The following is a 21288-nucleotide window of genomic DNA, read 5'->3' as shown; positions in this document are numbered from 1 at the left end:
GACATTCCACTTATATCTAAACTCCACTTGATCGGTTTCTAACAGACCTCACAACCTCTGAGGTTGCCTGCCATAGATGTGGGCGAAACGTCAGGAGAGACTGCGTCTGGAACATGGCAATAAAGCCTGGAAAACTCACAGAAATCCAACACCTATTATTAATTGCTCTTATTCCTATTAATTTATAGTATTATTTTCCCACTTTCCCTGCTACGGAATTGCAGTTTAGGGAGGGACATTATGAAGAAATCTCTTGGGCCTCTGTAAACGACAAAGCCCAGAATCTCACAGGAAGCTGTCCCCAGGAATTCCTGTGAGACAATAGCCCGCCTGGCAATGGGGTGGGATCCCGCACCGCCGGAGGCATTCTTCACTCCCTCGGGCGCCCCCCGCGGCCTGAATCGGCACTGCACACGGAAAGCACAGCCTCGGCCTGCTGCTGCTGCTGTGCCTCGCTGTGCATTGCGCCCCATCTTCTTCTTCTTCCTTCCTTCCCGCCTCCTTTGCTGCCCATCCGCCTCAGCGGAGCAGATTATGAAGGGAGACGCCTCCGCCGCCGCCGCAGCTTCTGCGCCGGGGCCTGGCCTCCGAAGCTGAAAGGGAAGCGATGCCGCCGTCGAGGCCGAGCCGGGCTGCCTCCTGACGGGGAAGGGGAGCGCGCGCGGGCCCTTCCGCTCCTGGGGCGCCTTTAGGGCCATGGCTGGGGCCCGGGGCCGCGCGGCTCCGCCTTGTTGCTAGGCAACCCCGGGCCTGAGCAGGGAGGGAGGGAGGGAAGAGGCCTGGCGGAATGGAGCCCTGAAGGAGGCCTAGTGTCCCTGGCTGAGCCCGCCCGCCTGCCAGTGGTAGGCGCCGGGCATCTCCTGCGCGGTAAGTACCCCTCATCTGAAAGCCCCCCTTCCTCCCAGGAACGGAGCGGGAGGCCGGACCTGTCAGTTTGGACACCTCTTGTCACTGCCACTGCCCACTGCTGCGGAGTCCTGGGTTTGGTGTGGCACGAGCCCCCGGGGGCAGAGAGAGAGGCCTCAAGACCTTGGGAGCATCTCCAGGCACAGGCAGTTAGGGATCGTGGGAGTGGAAGTCCAAAAGACCCGGAGGGCCAAGTTTGCCCATGCCTGGTCTAGACTGTAGAACAGTGGTTCTCAACCTGGGGTCCCCAGATGTTTTCGCCTTCAACTCCCAGAAATCCTGACAGCTGGTAAACTGGCTGGAATTTCTGGAGTTATAGGCCAAAGCACCTGGGAGCCCACAGGTTGAGAACCACTGCTGTAGAATGAATGCAGTTTGACGCCACTTTGATTGACACTGCTCATTGCTAAGGAATCGTGGGAGTTGTAGTTTGGTGAGGCACTGGCACTCAGACATAAATGGCTGAAGACATCAGAAGAGCTGCAAGGACAAGAACAAGCCGCAAGAGGAAAGACAAAGATCCACCCAGAGGAAAAGTGTTCTTACCATACATCAAGGTAACCATTGACCACAAAGGGAAGTTGATGAAGAAACACAACCTACAAACTATCTACAGACTCACTACGAAAATCCAACAATTCTACGTTCAGCAAAGGACAAGAGGGATCCTCTCACCTCTGCAGGAGTCTACTGTATACCATGCAGCTGTGGACAAGTCTACATACCCTGTTTCCCCGAAAATAAGACAGTGTCTTATATTAATTTTTACTCCCAAAGATGCTCTAGGTCTTATTTTCAGGGGATGTCTTATTTTTCCATGAAGAAGAATTCACATTTATTGTTGAACAAAAAAATGAACATGTATTATATACTGTACAGTAGTTGTCATCACAAACCAGCATAACCAGACAAACTGTAAATCCTATCAAGAATTTCTTGTTATTGCCATTATTTCCATGTACAGCAATCTATGGTACGTACATTTACCGATCTTGCATGCTCTGGTGTTCTGTTCAGCAGGCATACTTCCAAACAAAAACTTTGCTAAGTCTTACTTTCAGGGGAGGTCTTATATTTAGCAATTCAGCAAAATCTCCACTAGGTCTTATTTTTGGGGAAACAGGGTAGGGACCACCAAACTCAGCATTGCCCAAACATGAATCAAGGAACATGAAAGGCACTGCAGACTAATCCACCCAGAGAAGTCAGCCACAGCAGAGCACCTAATGAACCAACCTGGATACAGCATATTATTTGAGAGCACAGAAATGCTGGATCACTCTAACAACCATCATGTCATACTACACAGAGAAGCCATTGAAATGCACAAGCATGTGGACAATTTCAACAGAAAGGAGGAAACCATGAAAATGAACAAAATCTGGCTACCACTATTAAAAATCAGGACAGTAAATAAAGAACAACACTCAAAACCAGGGGAACATCAGGAGAGAATGCTTCTAGAACATGGCCATACAGCTCGGAACTCACATCAACCCAAAGGCTAAAGAGTTTACCAGTCTGCCTCTTGAGCCAGGTGTTGTAAAAAATGCAGCCCATTAAAAATACAGCTCCCAGGATTCCATAGTACAGAGCCATGGTAATTAAAGTGATGTCAAACGGCATTAGTTCTGCAGTGTAGATGCACCCTGGGGTTCGGCATTCCACTTTAGAAATGTGGTCCAAAGCTGATTATATTCTCTCATGGAAAGTAACATAAGTGGAGCAAGAGAGGTGTTCCTTGCATGTACCTTTTTCAGATTGGTGGGACTCCCTAGATATAAGAATTATTACAATTATTATTAACTTTATTTATTATTTATACATGCTTTTCTCCTCATGGGGACCCAAGACAGGCAGGAGGCCTTCATTGTATGCAGCTAGGTGCAAGCTCTTCTGGAACAGTTGGACGCAAGGATACAAAGTGCTATGATGGCTTTACTTGGCTGCTAGGGATGGAGACACAAACATGACATTGACTTTGGAGAAAATAAATCTTGAGGTCAAAGTGAAAGGATTTCTGCATTTGTCAGACTTGGATGCAGCAGTCATTCACTGGGCAAATTCAGTACTAGAAAATGATAGTAAGATAAAACTGGGAGAATTGCCTTTTCATTTGGTTACCCCTTTAGTGAAATTGTTGTGCTGCAATGTAATCATATTAACTTAATAAAGCAATATGTAGTGCAGATTATGTGTGATCCCAGTGTTTTCAGTGGAGCCTTCTCTCTGTTGCATTTGACATTGCAGTATAATATTATCAGGGGTTAAATTTCTGCTGAGTCATGGAAGCCCACTGGATGACCTTGGACTAGTCACATTTTCTCAGCCTCAGAGAAAGGCAAAGCCCAAACCCCCTTCAAAGAAATCTTGCAAAGAGAACCCTGCAATAAATTCACCATAAGGTGGAAACAACATGAAGGTACAAAACAACAGCAATAGAGTTGTCAGAAACAAGTACTGTGACACCTTAAAGACTAACAAATGTATTATGGTGGTAAGACTAAAGTCCACTTTATCCAGTGACTGAAAATGTCTTTGGTTAAAGGTATATAGGAAGTACTTTCTTATCTGCAAAGTTTGGGACTGGTGTGCTGTCCAAAAGTAGAGTCATTTGAAAAATGGAGTTCTGGTTATTTTAGCTTGCAAATGCATCTTGGCTTCTCAAAAACATAAACAGCACATCATTTATCACTCTTGGATGTGTGGTAAAGCTGAAATAGCTTTTGCCACACATTCAAAAGTGGCAAACTTTGGGACTGCACAAAGCTGAGTTTGTGGAGCCACCCCGATTCCCCCCCTTCCCCAGGGGTGAGAAGGATGGGATACAAATCTCTGAAATAAATAAAATAAATAGACAAAACACAATTAAGCCTTGCCCATGGAGGGGGGGGGGAGGCAGGCTCCTCATGATATTATTTGCAAGTATTAAAAGCGCAAGACATTAGAAAGTAAGGTATCAAAAGGTGGGAGAAGCCTATATTGCCTGTGAAGGTTTGGTATGCCATAATCAATTTGTTTCCCTTTTAAGGTGGAAACAAGATACCCAAATAGCCAGCATTGGTCAGCCACAGATCCCCAAGAATTACAAGTAGTGCACAGCATCATTTATTGTGTGTTTCCAACATCTGGCACCCATATGCAGCCCTTTAGCATAATGGTCCTTTTAGCTGTTGCAGTTAAAAACCATTGAGAGATCACTGTGCCGTGATTTCTAAGCTATTTTGGATAAGAGATGCCTAACCTACAGCATCTTTGGGAATGATACTGTGGGTTAAACATCCCTTATCTGGAAAGCATAAGCTTCTTGAACTCCAGTCACTTTATTAGACTCTCAATATTGCATGATGCCTTTATATCTTATAGCTGAATACTCTGTGAATGGGATTTGTTAGTCACGACTGACTTAAATCCTATTGATTTCAATGGGTTTCACATGTGTAGAAGTGACATTGAATTCAGTCCTGTATCTGCATCTCACATAACATTTAGAGTCATAATGCCTTTTTGTATATTTTGGAGGTGTGAAATGGGATTACACCACAAGGGAAATGGTTTTTCCTCTTGCTTCATGTCAGTGTAAATGGGTCCTTAAGTCCCAGTCAAGACTCCTTTTTTATAGTTGCAGGTGTTTAGCAGTCTCATAAAACTAGCTTAGAGGGGAAGGGGGCTTTTATTCTTGGTAGATTCTACCAGTTCTGAAAAAAGATTACTTAAAATGAAATGTATAATTTAGATTGATAATAAATCATTTTCCACAATACATTAGAGTTTGGGCTGTATTCTGGTATTTAGTACTAGACTAATTTTAAGCAATATTCATCTGGTTCTGCTTATTTCAGGCAGGCAAGAGTAAAGCAGTTCCATACACTGTACACCCCATGTGATACAGTAATGAACAAGTGACATTTTACCTTTAAATGAGCAATTTCTTCACAAGATGAAGAAACAAGTTCCCTTCTTCCATGTTTACCAACAGATTCTCACTCCTATAAGCCTCTTAGAAACACTAATCTGATGCTAAATGTGCCTTATTTTAATGGAGAGATGGATACCTAAAGTCTTGAAAATAAAATGTTGTGAACAGATCAATCTATCTATTTGAAGTTTGTGGGCGACCACTCTATAGATTTAAGGGGAGCAATGTGCCCCATCACCCATGGAAACTGACCATTTGTGGTGCACTCATATTTTACACATAGGCTTTTCTGGTCAGGCAACATGTGAATGAATCAATGTACGTGTGCATCACTATCTTAACCAAAATTGGCAAATGTATGTATTTTTAAGAAATTTTGGTTAAGACAGTGATGCACACGTACATTGATTCATTCACATGTTGCCTGACCAGAAAAGCCTATGTGTAAAATATGAGTGCAAAAATCATAAAAAAAATCATAAAATAAATCAGGTAGCCAAGAAGGTGCTGCTACATTTTTTTACTCTACTTTTATTTTAAATTTGAAGCAGATTAATCTGCTTCAAATTTAAAATAAAAGTAGAGTAAAAAAATGTAGCAGCACCTTCTTGGCTACCTGATTTATTTTATGATTTTTTTGGTGCTTCCGAATATGCACTGAATTATATATATATTAGAACTGGAATCTTAAAAACCCCATGCTAAAATAAATCAATCTTAAAGCTGCCTGGTTTCTTTATTCCTATTTTCACTCCTTTCCATCAAATGTGTATACAGGCAGTCTCCAAGTTACGAACAAGATAGGTTCTGTTGATTTGTTCTTAAGTTGAATTTGTAAGTGCATTTTTAAGTGTAACTCTGGAGATAGATAGATAGATAGATAGATAGATAGATAGATATGCTTTGGATAGTGTAGGGAAAGGTTAACACCCTGTGGTGTTTGTTTTGGTGTCTGCCTCCTATTCAGAAAATTTTAGCTTACTTTCTGTCCCTGTGATAATTGGATTTTGAAACATTTGACTTGTTGTGGAAACAAGGATTGGAGACAAAGCTTCAGTGGAGACGCCTTTCCCCCCATGATAACTCTTTCAGGAGTGAATTTCTCACTCCCGTTCTTAACTAGGAGTCATTTCTAAGTTGGATGTTTGTAACTCAGGGACTGTCTGCACATAGGTAATTCAACTAGCATGCATCTACATGTCTTTATATTTATCTAAGTCCTAGATAGATACACAGACATATATACACAATTTGATTGTAAAATCTACAATGAAAGACAAGGTTTGGAGCTGGTGTAACTTTTCATAATTTGAACAGTAAGTTGCTTTTGTCAGTTTAGTATATTAAATGTTTGCAGATTACAGGGTTCCTAACAAGCCATTTTACCTTCTTTTGGGTGGCGGCGGCAGGGTGTGTGTGTGTGTGTGCTGCTGTTTATACATGAGCATAACTGCTTATTTTTACTTCTGCTTTAGAAGTACAGATTTAGTACTTCTAAACAAGGATATTTTCTTCTAAAATTCAATGAAGCTGTGAAAAATTAATGTAAGCATAGTCCATTGGGGATTTCATTGAAATGGGGGAAATGACTGCATTATCATAGTGCAACTCCCACACATTTCACTTATGTGTGCTCAGAAGAAATTCATTGAGTAATTTCTTTCCAAGACTCTACTGCCTTCTTTGTCCAATCTCAGTTAATGATGTGACAGAAAAGTTGGAATGGAGAGTAATTATACATGGTTCAAGGAATTTTTAATTTAAAACTAACAATATGCATTTGTGAATTCAAACAACTAGGTCAGACAAGCTTTGAATAAGTAAACAAAAACATTTCAAACCTTTTAGAGATTGCTTTAAAGTTTCTTCCAAAATGCATCCAGGGATATTTTTCCTCTTTCACTAGTTTCCATTTTTAATTATGCTTTCCATTTTGGTGGCCAGACTTATAGATCTATCTTTGTTTAATATGCTAGTAGTAGATGGTAAGGCATTTTTTTTCTTACCTGTTTTGGTTGCTCATGTATGCTCAGCAAGGAATATGATCTGGTAGTAGAAGTTCCGTCAACTACTCTTCACCATCCTCCCAGTGCTGATGCTGTTTTAAAACAAAAACAAAAAAACAACTTCCAGTTGAAAGATGCAAGAGGCCATGATTTTGTAAAAAAAAAGAACTCCTTTTTAGAGGTGATGTTAACAGCTATACAGTGTTCCCTCACTACTTTGCGGTTCACTTTTCACAGATTCGCTGTTTTGAGGTTTTTCAATAAACTCTAAAAGACTATTATAAATCATAAAAAAATTACAATTTACAGCCTAAGGAAGGGAGGAAGGAGAAACCAAAGGGAGAGAAAAGAAGCCCAAGCGGCAACAGGAGGAAGGAGGCGATTTATCAACATATGGTTGGTTGATTAAGACTTAAAATGGTATGTAACTACTAAAATAATGTATAAATATTAAAATAAATATAGCAGCCCTACTTTGCGGATTTTCACTTATTGCGGATGGTCCTGGAACCTAACCCCAGCAATAAGTGAGGGAACACTGTATATGCTTAGGTATTTATCATTTTGAGTGAAGTTACCATAACTGGTAAGTTTTGAGGAAAATGGAAAAGTCCACCTACAAACATAACATGTATATGTATAACTATAACTTATTTTGGGTTGCTGTGAGTTTTCTGGGCTGTATGGCCATGTTCCAGAAGCATTATCTCCTGGCATTTCGCCCACATCTATGGCAAAACATCAGGAGAGAATACTTTTGGAACATGGCCACACAGCCCGGAAAATTCACAGCAACCCAGTAATTTTGTCCATGAAAGCCTTTGACAACACATATAACTTATATTTTTTAGCAGGATTCTTTTACTCATTAATTACAGAGTTAATTTTGGCAGTAAAAATCATTAAAATTTTGTAAAGAGCTAAACTGCGTTGATCTAAGTTTGTTGTTGTATGCCTTCAAGTTGTTTCCTACTTACAGTGATTCTAAGGCAAACCTATCATGGATTTTTCTGGGGTTGAGTGTGTGTCCTGCCCAAGGTCACCCAGTGAATTTTCATGGCCAGTGTGATACTCCATCATTCAAACCACTACACCATAGCTAGCTGTTTCTTTTTATCTAGCGTCTCAAGGTTTCAAGAGCAGTTGCCTCCAAACAAGTTTGCCTAGGACTACCCTCTGAAACAATTGCTTATGCCTCCAGCATTTTTATATCAGTTTTTAATGCAGCTAGTGGGACCTCAGGATAATATGTACTGTTGCAGCAACCTCGAGACTGCAGTTGCCCTGTATGTGTGTATGTTTGTTTGAGATCACTTGGGAAGATTCACAACAAAGAAGGGTCTAACACTATCAGCTTTATCAGGTTCTGTTTGTTACATTCAGGTTTTCCTGTTTTGTTTTGTTTTTAAATTGGGGCACAATTTTCTGTTTTAGGAATTCACAAATATTGGGAAGTACATATCTGTGGAGATACAGTAGAGTCTCACTTATCCAAGCCTCGCTTATCCAAGCTTCTGGATAATCCAAGCCATTTTTGTAGTCAACGTTTTCAATATATCGTGATATTTTGGTGCTAAATTCGTAAATACAGTAATTACAACATAACATTACTGCGTATTGAACTATTTTTTCTGTCAAATTTGTTGTAAAACATGATGTTTTGGTGCTTAATTTGTAAAATCATAACCTAATTTGATGTTTAATAGGCGTTTCCTTAATCCGTCCTTATAATCCAAGATATTCGCTTATCCAAGCTTCAGCCGGCCCGTTTAGCTTGGATAAGTGAGACTCTACTGTAATAGCATATAAAATATTTTATCCTACTTAGGTAAAATTCCTATCTGTGGGAAGATATAAATTTATTATTACTTTACAAATATATAAAAAAGCTATAGAGTAGGCTGTTTAAAAGTTGCAAGAGGACAGCAGTTGAATAATATGTTGCATAAGTTATGAAAAGAAACTACTTCTCAAGAAAAAATCCCCCAGTACATATTAACTTTTCTTTGGCTTTTGAAATGCAGGAACCAACAGAAGTTATATGGCTCACATCTGACATCATGCACCACCGGTGGCTGCTGTTAGTTGCATGCTTTTGGGTAGTATTCATGTTCATGGTTGCTACCAAGTTCATCACATTAACCTTCAAAGATCCTGATGGTAAGTTTAGTGTTGAGCTGTTTTTGTACAACTAGAAAAGGCAACAGAACCCTGTTAACTCACTTCTGCTAGCATTATGTGAGACTTACCCCTGTGTTTAAAATAGAGATGGATGTGTTGTTTTGTGCTGTGTGTCTGGTGGAAGGAATGTAATTTCGTTGTGCAATAATGCAATGACAAATAAAGCTATTCTATACTTTGAAAGTCCGCAAAGTTTTGTTCTGTGGTCAAAATAAAAGAAAATGCTATGAAACCAAACATAAATTAGTAGGGTGATTGGAAGTGGTTCTGGTATTTTCCCCAACTCGTGTAAGAAGATGAGATGGTTTTTTAATCAAATGAATACCAAGTTTACACATTTTGCTGCTGTCAGTTGGATTATCTGAAAAAGGCATTCCTTTGCTATCCAATTCTTATCATTTTAATTATTTTGAATAATATATTAAATGCTACATGGATTAAATTATATTCAAGGTACCAATATTTCTGCACTATTTCAAGTGCAATTTGTTGATATAAGTATTTGACCATGAGATATAGCGAAATTTTGGGCTGTGCATGTATGGAAGCAACTTCCTTGCCCTTTTTTCTACCTCCTGTGCATCTAGCCCTCAACAACAACAACAACAACAACAACAACAATTTATAAAGCTACACAAAGGAGAAAAGAATATTGTTTTAATTCATGTACTGTGTTTTTAACCTATGTTTTGTTGGGCCCGTCCCCATGTGAGCCGCCCTGAGTCCCTTCGGCGAGATGGTGGTGGGATATAAGAATAAAGTAGTAGTAGTAGAGGTAGTAGTAGTAGTTGTTGTTGTTGTTATATAAAGGGAAAAGCAGTGCTGGGAATGAATTTAGAGATTCCTGAACTTTCGACAGAAACAATTTACTTGTTCAGCAGTCTTTCTTCTTTTAACCAACAGCTTTTCCTTCCTTTCTTTGATATTTCTGCAGTGGATCATTTATCTTTTATCAGCACTGGATCACTACCACAATAGGGAAACATTGTGCCTGTTGTTATACAGAAATAAAGAATTGCAAATAACTTTGACAACCATGTTTACCTATAGGTGTGATTTTAGCAAATGTTGCTAGAGACTAGTTATATTGGTTTTTTTTTCATGTTGCCTTATTCTCAATTATTTCATTTTCTTCTTGCCTAGTGTATGGTGCCAAGCAAGAGCCGTTAATACTGACAGCTATAACTGAAATAGATAAAGTCCGGGTGACGAAAGAGAAGAGGTTGTCTGGAGAGCTTCAGGTATGTGTTTGCTGATGCAGAAACACATATCTGTGGATGCAGAATTCACAGATTTTGCATTCATGGATTCAACCATCCATGGCTTAAATATATATTTAAAAAAAAAACCAAAGCAAACATTCATTTTTCCATTTTATATAAGGGACATCATTGTAGCACACCATTGTATATAATGAGATTTGAGCATCCACAAATTTTGGTATCTATCAGGGGTCCTGGAGCTAAACCTCAGCAGATGCCAAAGACAAACTGTACTTGGAAACAGTATTAAATAAATCCAGTGCAAGGGCTTCTTGGACCAAAGCAAGAAGCCTGTTATCACTGGAATACTCTCCTTGAAAAACTTAGCTTTTTGTGGGGAGATGACAACCTAGACAGTCAAGGCCCCTTTTTTAGTCTTCTCTAATCCCTACCTGGAGCCCTGGTGGAGAAGTGTGTTAAAGCACTGAGCTGCTGCACTTGCAGACCAAAAGGTCCCAGGTTCAAATCCCGGAAGTGGAGTGAGCGCCCGCTGTTGCTCCAGCTTCTGCCAACCCAGCAGTTCAAAAACATGCCAATGTGAGTAGATCAATAGGTACCGCTCCGGCGGGAAGGTAACGGCGCTCCATTCAGTCATGCCAGCCACATGAACTTGGAGGTGTCTACGGACAACACCAGCTCTTCGGCTTAGAAATGGAGATGAGCACCAACCCCCAGAGTCAGACATGACTGGACTTAACGTCAGGGGAAACCTTTACCTTTACTTTAATCCCTACCTGCTGCATTATCCCCTTCTGATGAAAATGGAAGTCAATTCGATTTTTCAGACAACATGGTGGGTTTTTGTTTTAAATAGGGAGGCAGAGGACTTGTTTAATAATAGTAATACTTCCCTGAAGTTCTTCATTTTATCATTTGTAACCATGTGATGCTAGGATAGCAGAAATGGCTTTAGGGGCCATGCCAATGGCTCTGGAAGCCTGATGTGTGATATGCCATTATTTGAGATGGCAATTTGTATTTCAAGAAAACTTACTGTAAAGGCTTGACTGGCCTGTGTATTCCTTAGCTAAAGTTGGATCAGAGACGTGGAGGCTGAAAAGACTTGAAAACATTTACTGCCTTGCCACATCATACCAAGGGGTTACACCTTCTCTGGCTTTAAATGGCTGGAACTAGCCAGCCGGGTTCCTTCAGAACTTTACAACCAAGGCAGATAGATAGTGGTCTTCCCTTGTTCCCAGCAGCGAATATTCATAAGTATGCTGTATTGAAACCTGCAGCTCCCCTTAGCTACTGTAGCTGATACCCATTCATTTGTTCTCCATTGGTGCATCTTTCTGGTCTTTAATGTCATCCAAGTTTGTGGATGGGACCCTATCTTGTAGTCTTGGATCCACATGTCAAATAATACACATATGAAGAGGTAGTTAGTGTTTTCTATTCTGAGTATGGTATCTGTTAATTTTATTGGGTGGTGACTACATGTAGTAAGTCTTCTGCTGTGCACTGGTCATATTTTTTACAAGTAGCATGTGCAAAGGCACCAAGTACTGTGTGTATATGGACAGTTACCTGTCCACTTACAGCAACCCCTTGGTTTTCCTAGGCAAGGAATATTCGGAGGTGGTTCTGTCAGGTCCTTCCTATGAAATATAGCCTACAGCATCTGATATTTGTTGCTGGTCTCCCATCCAACTTCCAACCAGAGCTGACCTTGCTTAGTTTTCAAGATCGGATGGAATCTGGTGCCTTTAGGGTATTTGGGCTGTTTATACCTTCTCTTTCTGCTTCAACTGTTCAAATCCTTTTCATTTTTAAAATGAGATTCTAATGATGGTTTAGCATCATGGTGCTAAATCAGTCTCTCTCATACTTGCACACGTGAACACACACATGCACACACATAGACAAACACACACATCTCAACCATTATAGTGTTATGTGTGTGGGGGGGGGGGGGCTTAGAAATTAATACAGATAAATCTATAAAACCAGGAATGATGAATTACTAACAAATTAGATTGAAAGGGCAGTTATGCAACAGAAAATGTATCAAGAAGCAATAGACTGATATAAGCTTGTAAGACCATTAATTTAAATGCGGAACTTGAAAGCCTAACTAAAAATTGTAATGATTACAATTTTTTTATTTTTATGAATAGCATGTTGTTTACTACTCGCATAACATGCATAAAACATTAATAACATGTTATTTTTAATATTATGTCATATGTCACTGCTGTTCATATTTTCAAATGTCCTGTAAATCTCCCTTATGGGCAACATTCCCCTTCTACTGGCAAATAACAACAGCAATACCTAACCTTATTTTATTTCTTTACAACCAAAATATAAGTTAGATATGATGTAGGATGCATAGAACTTCTTTACAAAAGTAATAGAATTCTAGAAAATTTCTCAGAAGTATTCGTAGGTTTATTAACAAGGTAGAAGGGTCTTCTGCTAGAAGCAAGACTCGTGGATGATCTGTACTTTTGTTCTGATTGTAAACAAAGGCTACTTTCATCACTGTAGTGGATTCTGTGGTGGGGAGCATCATTTCGTATATAAGTGGTCATTTAGCCCTCAAGTCCAAAGAGATTGGCAGTTTGTGTATCCCTACTTTAAAAAGAAGAAGAAAAAACCTGGCCAAAATATTTCACTCAGTTCCTTACTCCATCTCCAAATAAAGTCAAGGGAAGTATGAGTTCCTTCTCATGTCCCAAATTGGATAGATGATAATTTTTGTTAAAGCCTGATTAAGTAATGAAGCTGGCAATCAGTTTTTTTTAAAGTGTAATGAATTAAGATACAGATATTAGTTTTGATGCATTATTTTCAGGGTTTTTTAAAAATGCACATATTTTGAAGTAAGAATGTTAAGGATACTTAGAATGGCAGCTTGAATGAGAGGATTAACATACATTTGCATGTTTCCACTCCACAAATAACATTTTGTTTTCATTGATGTAGATTTCCATAAGTGTACACAATCAGGAAATGCAAACAGCATAAAGTAGTTTAGCACCACTGAATTAGGTCATTGCTTTATTTAGAAGCCAAAGACCTTGCCATGTCAGGCAGTTTAAACCACTACACTATATCCCACCCACCTCCACTCCCTGGCTGTATAACCATATTCCAAAGAAGCCATAAAGTGTGTTGTTTGCCATGCAGCTTGCTTGATGAATTTAAATTCAAACAGTTTAATCTTGTGGGGAATTAATCATTAGGGCTGTTAGATGATATACTCTTCTGTTTTGGTATTCCTTTCTAGAGATGTGGGGGAACCTTTTTTTCCTATACTGTTTTTCTGTAGAAACACACACACACACACACACACTCACATACATTTATCCATACATGTGTAGGCTGTTGTACCGCAATGAAATAATATTAGGTGATTCAAAAATAGATGTGTCCAATTTTTCCTCAGAAGATATTAACATTGCTGAAACGTAATACTTAGAGAAACAGACTAATGAATAAATGTGCTGTTTGTATTTAACAAAGTTTCTCTTGGTTCTCAATCACCCATAAGAACAAGGGGTCAACATTTGATAATTTGATTGTGTCAATAGACACCCTCTCCATTCATCCTCATTCAATGAACATTCAACTAATTGTACTAGAATCAGCTTTTTTTTCAACTTGGCATGGAATAGAAAAGTAGTGCAGGGATAGATTGAATAAAGCTGGAGACAATATAGCTGTATTTCAGCGAAACAATATTAAACTGTTGATAAAAGATACATCTGGTACAAGTTTAGATTTAGATATGTATCCAAAAATCAAATTTTTCTTTCCTGGTCAGTCATTTTCTTATTAAATTTAAAGGAAGTATATGCTATTCTCTTTATGTTATTATATTATTACAAATGTTTCCATCAATCTTCAACTATTTTAAAATGTACTGAATAAGATAACATTCAGTACATTTTTAAATTTGTGTATGGAATGAAATACAATGTCAACAACTTCTTCTTTTTTAGTTTACTTTTAACACTACATAATTTTGCACTGTATTGAGAGTTATCTAAGCAAATATCTATTTGAAAAGGTCTGCCACAATGAAATGTGACCAGGAAAAACAAAATATTATTTAGAGCATTGGAGAAAATTTTGGATCAACCACATCACTGAAGCTGTCCTCAAAATTGTCATTCTGATAATTTTGTCAAATACAACAACTAATACTGTACAAATAGTGTACACATATTAAAAGGAGATAATAATAAGAAGCTGAGATAACAATTTCATTAAAACGTGCTATGGTTCCTTCCAGTTCATTTGGTTCAGCATGGAGGCAGAACAGATGTGTTCTGACTTTTCGTGTGTCATAATTTCAACATAGGAACGTATTTTTCTCAGCGCTCTAATCAATATTCAATAATCAATGTTCACGTGGCCTGCCCTTGTTTTACTGTTTTTTTTATTATTTCTTGATGTTGATGCATTTATTGTATTTTTAATGGTGCTATGTTATGTTGTTTTATATTTTGTTATATTGTATTGCTCTGGGCATGGCCCCATGTTAGCCGCCCCGAGTCCCCGTTGGGGAAATGGTGGCGGGGTATAAATAAAGTTTTTTTATTATTATTATTATTATTATATGTGAGAGTGTGTGTGTGGTATACATTTTTTCCATTGACAGAATGCCTTTTTTATTTTCAAGAGGCAGATGAGGCAGTGTGGTACACGCTTTGTGGGTTGCAATATTTCAGGCTATTTCATAACATGATGGCAGCACCCTCAATTCTGGATGTTTATGGGTCCAAATATGGATTTGGAAGTGATCTGAAGTTGTCTATCTGTGATTTCTATAATGAGGAAGTGTTGGCTTCAGAAGTACAAGCCAGATGATGTTACATACAGCACCATTGAGGCCTCTGAGTAACACCAATCCAGGCCACTTACATAAGAATTGCCATGAAGGGTGATCTGGTTCTTAGCTTACAGCAAACATCCCCAAGAAGCAGGTAGGAAAGGCATAATTACACAGTTTTCAATGTCTTGAAATCTTTTGGTGAATATTTGTTGACTGTTTTGACTTCAGAAGATTTTCACAGATTCACAATGTATACTGTATTATCTATTCCCTTTTTCATAATAAAAACTAATTGCAAGTCCTTGGTGTCTCCTGGGGGTTCCAAGACACACACCCTCACTGCCATATAAAATCCAGATTATCTGCTTTGAACTGGATTATACGGCAGTGTACACTCATCTAATCCAGTTCAAAGCAGATATTGTGGATTATCTGTTTTGATCATTTGATAATATGGCAGTGTAGAAGGGCCCATGGATACTAAAATCCATGGATGTTCAAATCTTATTATATAAAATTGTGTAATAAAATTGTATCCTTATATAAAACAGTAAACTACTCAAAAAGGTGGTGAAGAGAGCCTGAGCATCTCTGAAATGATGGGGGACTACATCAGAGTATGTTCACACATCAATATAGTTCCCAGCATATGGAAAAAACATGTTTCCCTTTGGAATTTTTGCGTACAGAACATGTGGACTGTTTAATATTACGAAGGCTACAAACCTGTGCATAGTTATTACCTAATCTATATGTCCTATTGAACACAAGTTGAATGGCTTGGAAATGTCATCTGCTATCATCTGCTGTGACAGTTTTTAGACCTCATATGGAAGTCTTCTTGTTAATCACAAAATAGTTTTGTTATTGAAACTTTTCAGACTAAAACTTCAATATTATGAAATTGTAATTGCTAACATTGTAGCAGGATCAGTCTCTAATCTATTTACATTTTGGTGAGGCAAAAATTAATGTGAAGATTGGTATATGTTTATATTTTCTATTTCATTGTAAAAAATTCAAATTTCTCTGCAATGAAAAAAGTATTTTATACAATGTCAAAAAGTTTATTTTATTACTTTACTTTTACAACTATATGATTATGCATTGTACTGAGAGTTATCTAAGCAAGTAATTATTTCGGAAGATCTGCAGCAATTAAATATTGTACCAGGAAAAATACAACATTGGTATGCTATTTGTTATTTTAATAAAGAAGAAGTTGGAAATGTTAGTCTCATCTAGAGTAGACACATTGAAATGAATGGAATTTGTGACTAAAATGTCCCCTCTATTTCTTCAGTATTGGATTTCGCTTTTGAATTTATTTAAATAATGTATCCTATTGAATATATTGCCGCTTTTAAACTGTGGAATCTTCATTTTACTCTCTTCTTTCCCCCTTTCCTCATAATGTTTTATTTTATATTAAGACAATAGGAAAGTCCCTGCCTGAAGACCTTGTGCATCAACCTCTGGTCCATATGGAAAGGCTTGAACTTCTCAGGAATGTGTGCCAAGATGCCTCGCTGAAAAACCTCACTCACACTACTGTTTCAAAATTCGTTTTGGATCGAATATTTGTATGTGACAAGCACAAGATCCTTTTTTGTCAAACTCCAAAAGTTGGCAATACTCAGTGGAAGAAAGTGTTGATTGTTTTAAATGGTACTTGTTCACTTTTAAAGTCTTTAGCATGTGTTTGCTTAGATAGGGAAAGTTTTTTAAAAATTAAAATAACTGTTTCCAGAAATTGATTTTTTTATTTCAGCCATTCATTTTTATACTTTTATCATTTGTGTTTTTCAGCACTTCGGTCAAAAATATTAATATTTCACTTCTCATTGTAATATCTGGCTTTACCAGGAAAGAAAAAAAATCACATGTGGAAGGTTTTATGTCATTATTAGAAATTATTTTCAGATGTGATATATCGCACACTCATTCACCCAAGGTGCCATTGCAATATCACATTGTGAATTGTGGGTATGAAATCTGTGGGATGACAGTCTAGGGGTCAGTGGTGTCAGGCCGACCTTTTGCCGTTACTTGGTCAACAGTCATATGTTTTATGTGTTCAGCAACTGGCCTCAAAATCTGTCTGATCAGAACGGTTTTTCTAGGTACAGAAACTGCTACAACTTCCCATAATGCAGACAGTGTGAAAAATTGTAGAAAAGATTCAGAGTTTGGAAATGTTACCATTTGGATTACTACAGGTGCCACTTAATAGATTTAGAAAGATTTTGTGTAGAGCTCGAGGTTGTTCAAGGAAGAGATTATTTTGGAATCCTAATTCTTTTTTAAGAATCAAATTGGTATGGCAGAGATAAGCAGTTATATGACAGCTACAATGAGAAATCTGAAAGGTGTGTTTCTGAAAATGTGTCTTACTTTCTCAGGAGCTTTTTCTTCCATAGACGAGATCCCAGAGAATGTTGTGCATGACCATGAGAAGAATGGCCTTCCACGCTTATCTTCCTTCAGTGACTCTGAAATTCAAAAACGGTAAGACTTTAAAAGGTCGAATTCACTTGTCTTTAAAATACATTCTGAAATAAGTAGAATGGTAATAGTAGTATTGTTATTAGTATTTTTATTTGTATCTCACTTTTTCTCTTTAAAAAATCATTTTACACTCTTCAAGTTTGTTATTGTGAATGCAAGGGAAAATGTCAGGTTTGGTTCATGTTTCCATATTTATTTCGTTGAGTTCCCACTAATTGGTAACTAGGAGTTAGAAGTATTACACGCTTTATAGAAATGCTTACGATGGTATGGAAAGCTGATAGAGAAGCACATAACCATTTCTAGTACTGTGTAGCATGCACACATTCAAATCATTCCTATGATTCTGCAGCCGTCAAGTTAAGAACATATTTGTGTAAAACAATCCATACTTATAAGTTTCATAAATTCCTAATAGAATAGGAAATTGTTTAAAATTGTCACCTGCAACTTCTCTTCCATTTTTCTTTTACATCCAGACTGAAATTATACTTTAAGTTCTTTATTGTAAGAGACCCATTTGAGAGGCTCATTTCTGCATTTAAAGATAAGTTTGTCCACAACCCTCGATTTGAACCATGGTATCGTCATGAAATTGCTCCTGGCATTATTCGGAAATACAGAAAGGACCGCACTGAAACGAAGGGGCTGCAGTTCGAGGACTTTGTGCGCTACTTGGGTGATCCAAATCATCGGTGGCTAGATTTGCAATTTGGAGACCACATAATTCATTGGATAACCTATGTAGAACTTTGTGCCCCTTGTGAAATAATGTACAGCGTAATTGGACATCATGAAACTCTGGAGGAGGATGCACCATATATTTTGAAGGAAGCAGGAATAGACCATCTGGTATCTTATCCCACAATTCCTCCTGGCATAACAGTATACAATAAGACCAAGGTAGAGCGCTATTTCTCAGGAATAAGCAAGAGAGACGTACGACGCCTTTATGCTCGATTTGAAGGGGATTTTAATCTTTTTGGCTACCAAGAACCAGATTTCTTACTAAACTGACACCTAGAAGCTGTGGATAAATGGATCTGGTAGATTAAACTGAAATGTAAAAATAATCTTCTGCATAATAAAAGCTCATGGTACTGTACTTTTTTTTTCAGGATTTGAAGAATTGTTCCTTTTATCTCTTGAATATCTGCCATAGGGTGAACTAGGGACTGAAAATTGTTAGCTGCTGAAAATAGTTTCAATACTTGGCATTGCAATTTGTTACAAGTAAAACGTATTAAGATAGAGTGTCAAACATCCCTCTTTCCCCTACCCTTATCAATGGACCAATAACCTATAAACAGATTTAATCGTGAATACATTATAAAGAACATTTAGAAAGAAAGAAAGCTTTACATTAGCTTTGTCTAATGTAAATTGTGTATGGATCAGAGTATGATATTTCAATAGAAAGCTTTACCTTAGCTTTCTTTAATGTAAGGTATGTATGAACCAGAGTATGATATTTAGAAGTCATCACAGGACCAAATAAAAGCAAGTCTTTTATAGATCAGCAGAATACTTTTAGATTCTAATGTAGACTGAATTTGGACATCCTTCTGTTGGTTCTTTTGTTGTAGCCTTGTGACAGATGCTTACTGCTGTTCATTCGGGCCATACAACTGAATATTTTTAACTTATAACCTCTGAATTCCTGTGTGACCTGCAAGTAAAACTATAGATCCTAGCAAAAACTGAGGAGTAATTACAATTGTGGTGAGCACTTGTGTTTACTGAAGTGACTTGACACATCAATATGGTACTGTGCATTTCACCATGGATTGCTAAACCTCTCCAATTTGCCATGCGTTTCTTTACTTTTCTAATGGTTATGGCTAATCTAATGATCAGACAAGCCATTAAATTATATGAAGGAGAGTTTCCCTAATGTGTAAGAAGTGGAGAGACTGCAAGAAGCAGATGCCTATGGATATGCGCTTATATATCCTGTGCTCCGTTATATGCATGGCGGAGGGCATACGTGACCCTATGCCTCATTGCATGCACAATACTCTATATATGAATGTGTGCATTGACTGTTGCAATGAGCAAAATCCGTCACTCTGGGAAGGAGATGCCCAAATGCCTCTTTTCACAAAATATATATTTCAATTTTTCTTCCATTCTTCCCACAACATGCTCGGGGACTGTTTTAAGCCACCAATGAATGAGTGATGCGGGTGTTATGTTTGTGTGTATACATTTTTGAGGTTTTAATAGCAAAATGTAAATGCCCAGAACAACAATAATCTTTTGCTTCTGTTGTCTTAGTTGGATAACGGACATCTTTTAATTTTGTTCACCAGCAATAAAAACCTCCTTATTATCAGCTTTGCTCCATTATGCTGCCAGGAGGAAAGAGTTATTGGCATTTTAATTGTCAATGGACCAGAAGTTGGGTTTGAGAAATACCTTCGACAAAAAAATGGTGGAATCTTACTATAGTTATGTCTTCACCTTCTTGGTAAAGTGATAAAAATTAGAAGAGCTTCATTTCTTGAATCTGGGCACAGGTATAATTCTCAAGGATGTGTTTTATATTTGTAAACTTGAAAAAGAAAACCAGTGCCAAAAACCTGCTGCTTCCTACAGAAAAGAAAGCTTGTATGAGCCAGATGAAGAGCCATTCTACATATTACACAGAGGAGGTAGAACTCTGCTTGAATTACCATTGTACCATATGGTCTGATTTGTTAAAATGTAGCACGTTACAAAGAGAACTTCTGTTTTAGCTCTTCCTGGTGATAGATATGGAGGCTTTTAAGTGGGAGAATGTTAACAATAACCTCTTCCTACCAATTTGTAACCTGAAATTATACAGTCCCTGTTTCTACCTCTGTATCAAGTGTAACATGTAGTATGGCTTTAATTTATGTAAGGTAGAAGAATGTCTCACATGACAGTTTCCTTGACATGTGTAGGAAAACCACATATAAATTTTCTTGTGTATAGGGTACATGTCTATTGTCACATACCACTGCACGTTCAATTTTCCTACACAAAAGTAATACCTGTGTTAAGGAATTCATTACATGTGAAGTTGGTCTTTGTTACTATGGTTAACATAAGAGACCCCCAAGATGGCAAGTTTGAAATGCTCTTGTCATTTTTTTGGAAGGAAGAATACATTTACAGTATCTGCAGTACATTAGGTCTTAATGACATTTCATGTAACAGCTCAGTTATTTTTATATGAAGTGTTAGAAAAGTATATTGTTTAATGCATTTCAGGACTAATGAGCTGATTGTTACCTCTCTGCTGAAGTAAAATGTAACAATATGAGAAATGTATGGCAAGTTCAGGCCTTAAAAGTTAATTCTAATAGTAATAAAATCAAGTATATCGCCCTTTGCTTCTTTCTGATTTAATGCCTACAATATTATTGAGATGTGTATGCATATGTGTTCTTATATAGAGTCCAGAGGATCAAATGTTAATACCATGATAAATAGTCTCTCTTTTCCCATACATCAAATCAAATATTTATCTTTTGATAAGTTTGTGAATAGTGATGTATTGAACTCTATTATACTATAGTTTGCTGCAGTAATGTTTAAACATTGGCACTCTTGTGACATGAAATTCCATGACTTTAGGAGAAATGAATATTTATTCTTTGTTTTGAGGGATATTTTGTTATTTTATTTAGGGGCATCATTCAGATATTTTCACTGTTTGTAGTTGCTGTGCATCTGCTCAATTTTAGCTTA

The 21288-nt window shown here is 37.7% G+C and overlaps 1 protein-coding gene across 2 annotated transcripts; it reads left to right on the top strand.

The window, feature by feature from the left end:
- The first annotated feature begins 729 nt into the window (after positions 1-729).
- On the top strand, positions 730-20925 carry chst10 (carbohydrate sulfotransferase 10). 2 transcript variants are annotated; one of them, XM_062975377.1, is made up of 6 exons: positions 730-867; positions 8856-8991; positions 10156-10253; positions 16497-16731; positions 17484-17571; positions 18051-20925. In XM_062975377.1, exons 2-6 carry the CDS (start codon positions 8892-8894, stop codon positions 18586-18588), a joined length of 1059 nt encoding a protein of 352 aa, XP_062831447.1. In that variant the 5' UTR covers positions 730-867; positions 8856-8891; the 3' UTR covers positions 18589-20925. The 2 variants fall into 2 exon arrangements, with proteins under 2 accessions (XP_062831447.1, XP_003227177.1); XM_003227129.4 differs by having other exon boundaries at positions 17466-17571.
- The last annotated feature ends 363 nt before the right edge of the window (positions 20926-21288 follow it).

This window comes from Anolis carolinensis, chromosome 3, assembly GCF_035594765.1.
Source record: "Anolis carolinensis isolate JA03-04 chromosome 3, rAnoCar3.1.pri, whole genome shotgun sequence".
Taxonomy (NCBI): Eukaryota; Metazoa; Chordata; class Lepidosauria; order Squamata; family Dactyloidae; genus Anolis; species Anolis carolinensis.
This window is presented reverse-complemented; position numbering and strand designations above follow the sequence as displayed.

What these genes read in the sequence shown, in the direction of transcription:
- chst10 (XM_003227129.4), top strand. Translation starts at nt 8,892, where the DNA reads ATGCACCACCGGTGGCTGCTGTTAGTTGCATGCTTTTGGGTAGTATTC. An exon ending in AACCTTCAAAGATCCTGATG is followed by an intron (nt 8,992 to 10,155) that starts GTAAGTTTAGTG and finishes CTTCTTGCCTAG; the next exon opens with TGTATGGTGCCAAGCAAGAG. An exon ending in GGTTGTCTGGAGAGCTTCAG is followed by an intron (nt 10,254 to 16,496) that starts GTATGTGTTTGC and finishes TTTTATATTAAG; the next exon opens with ACAATAGGAAAGTCCCTGCC.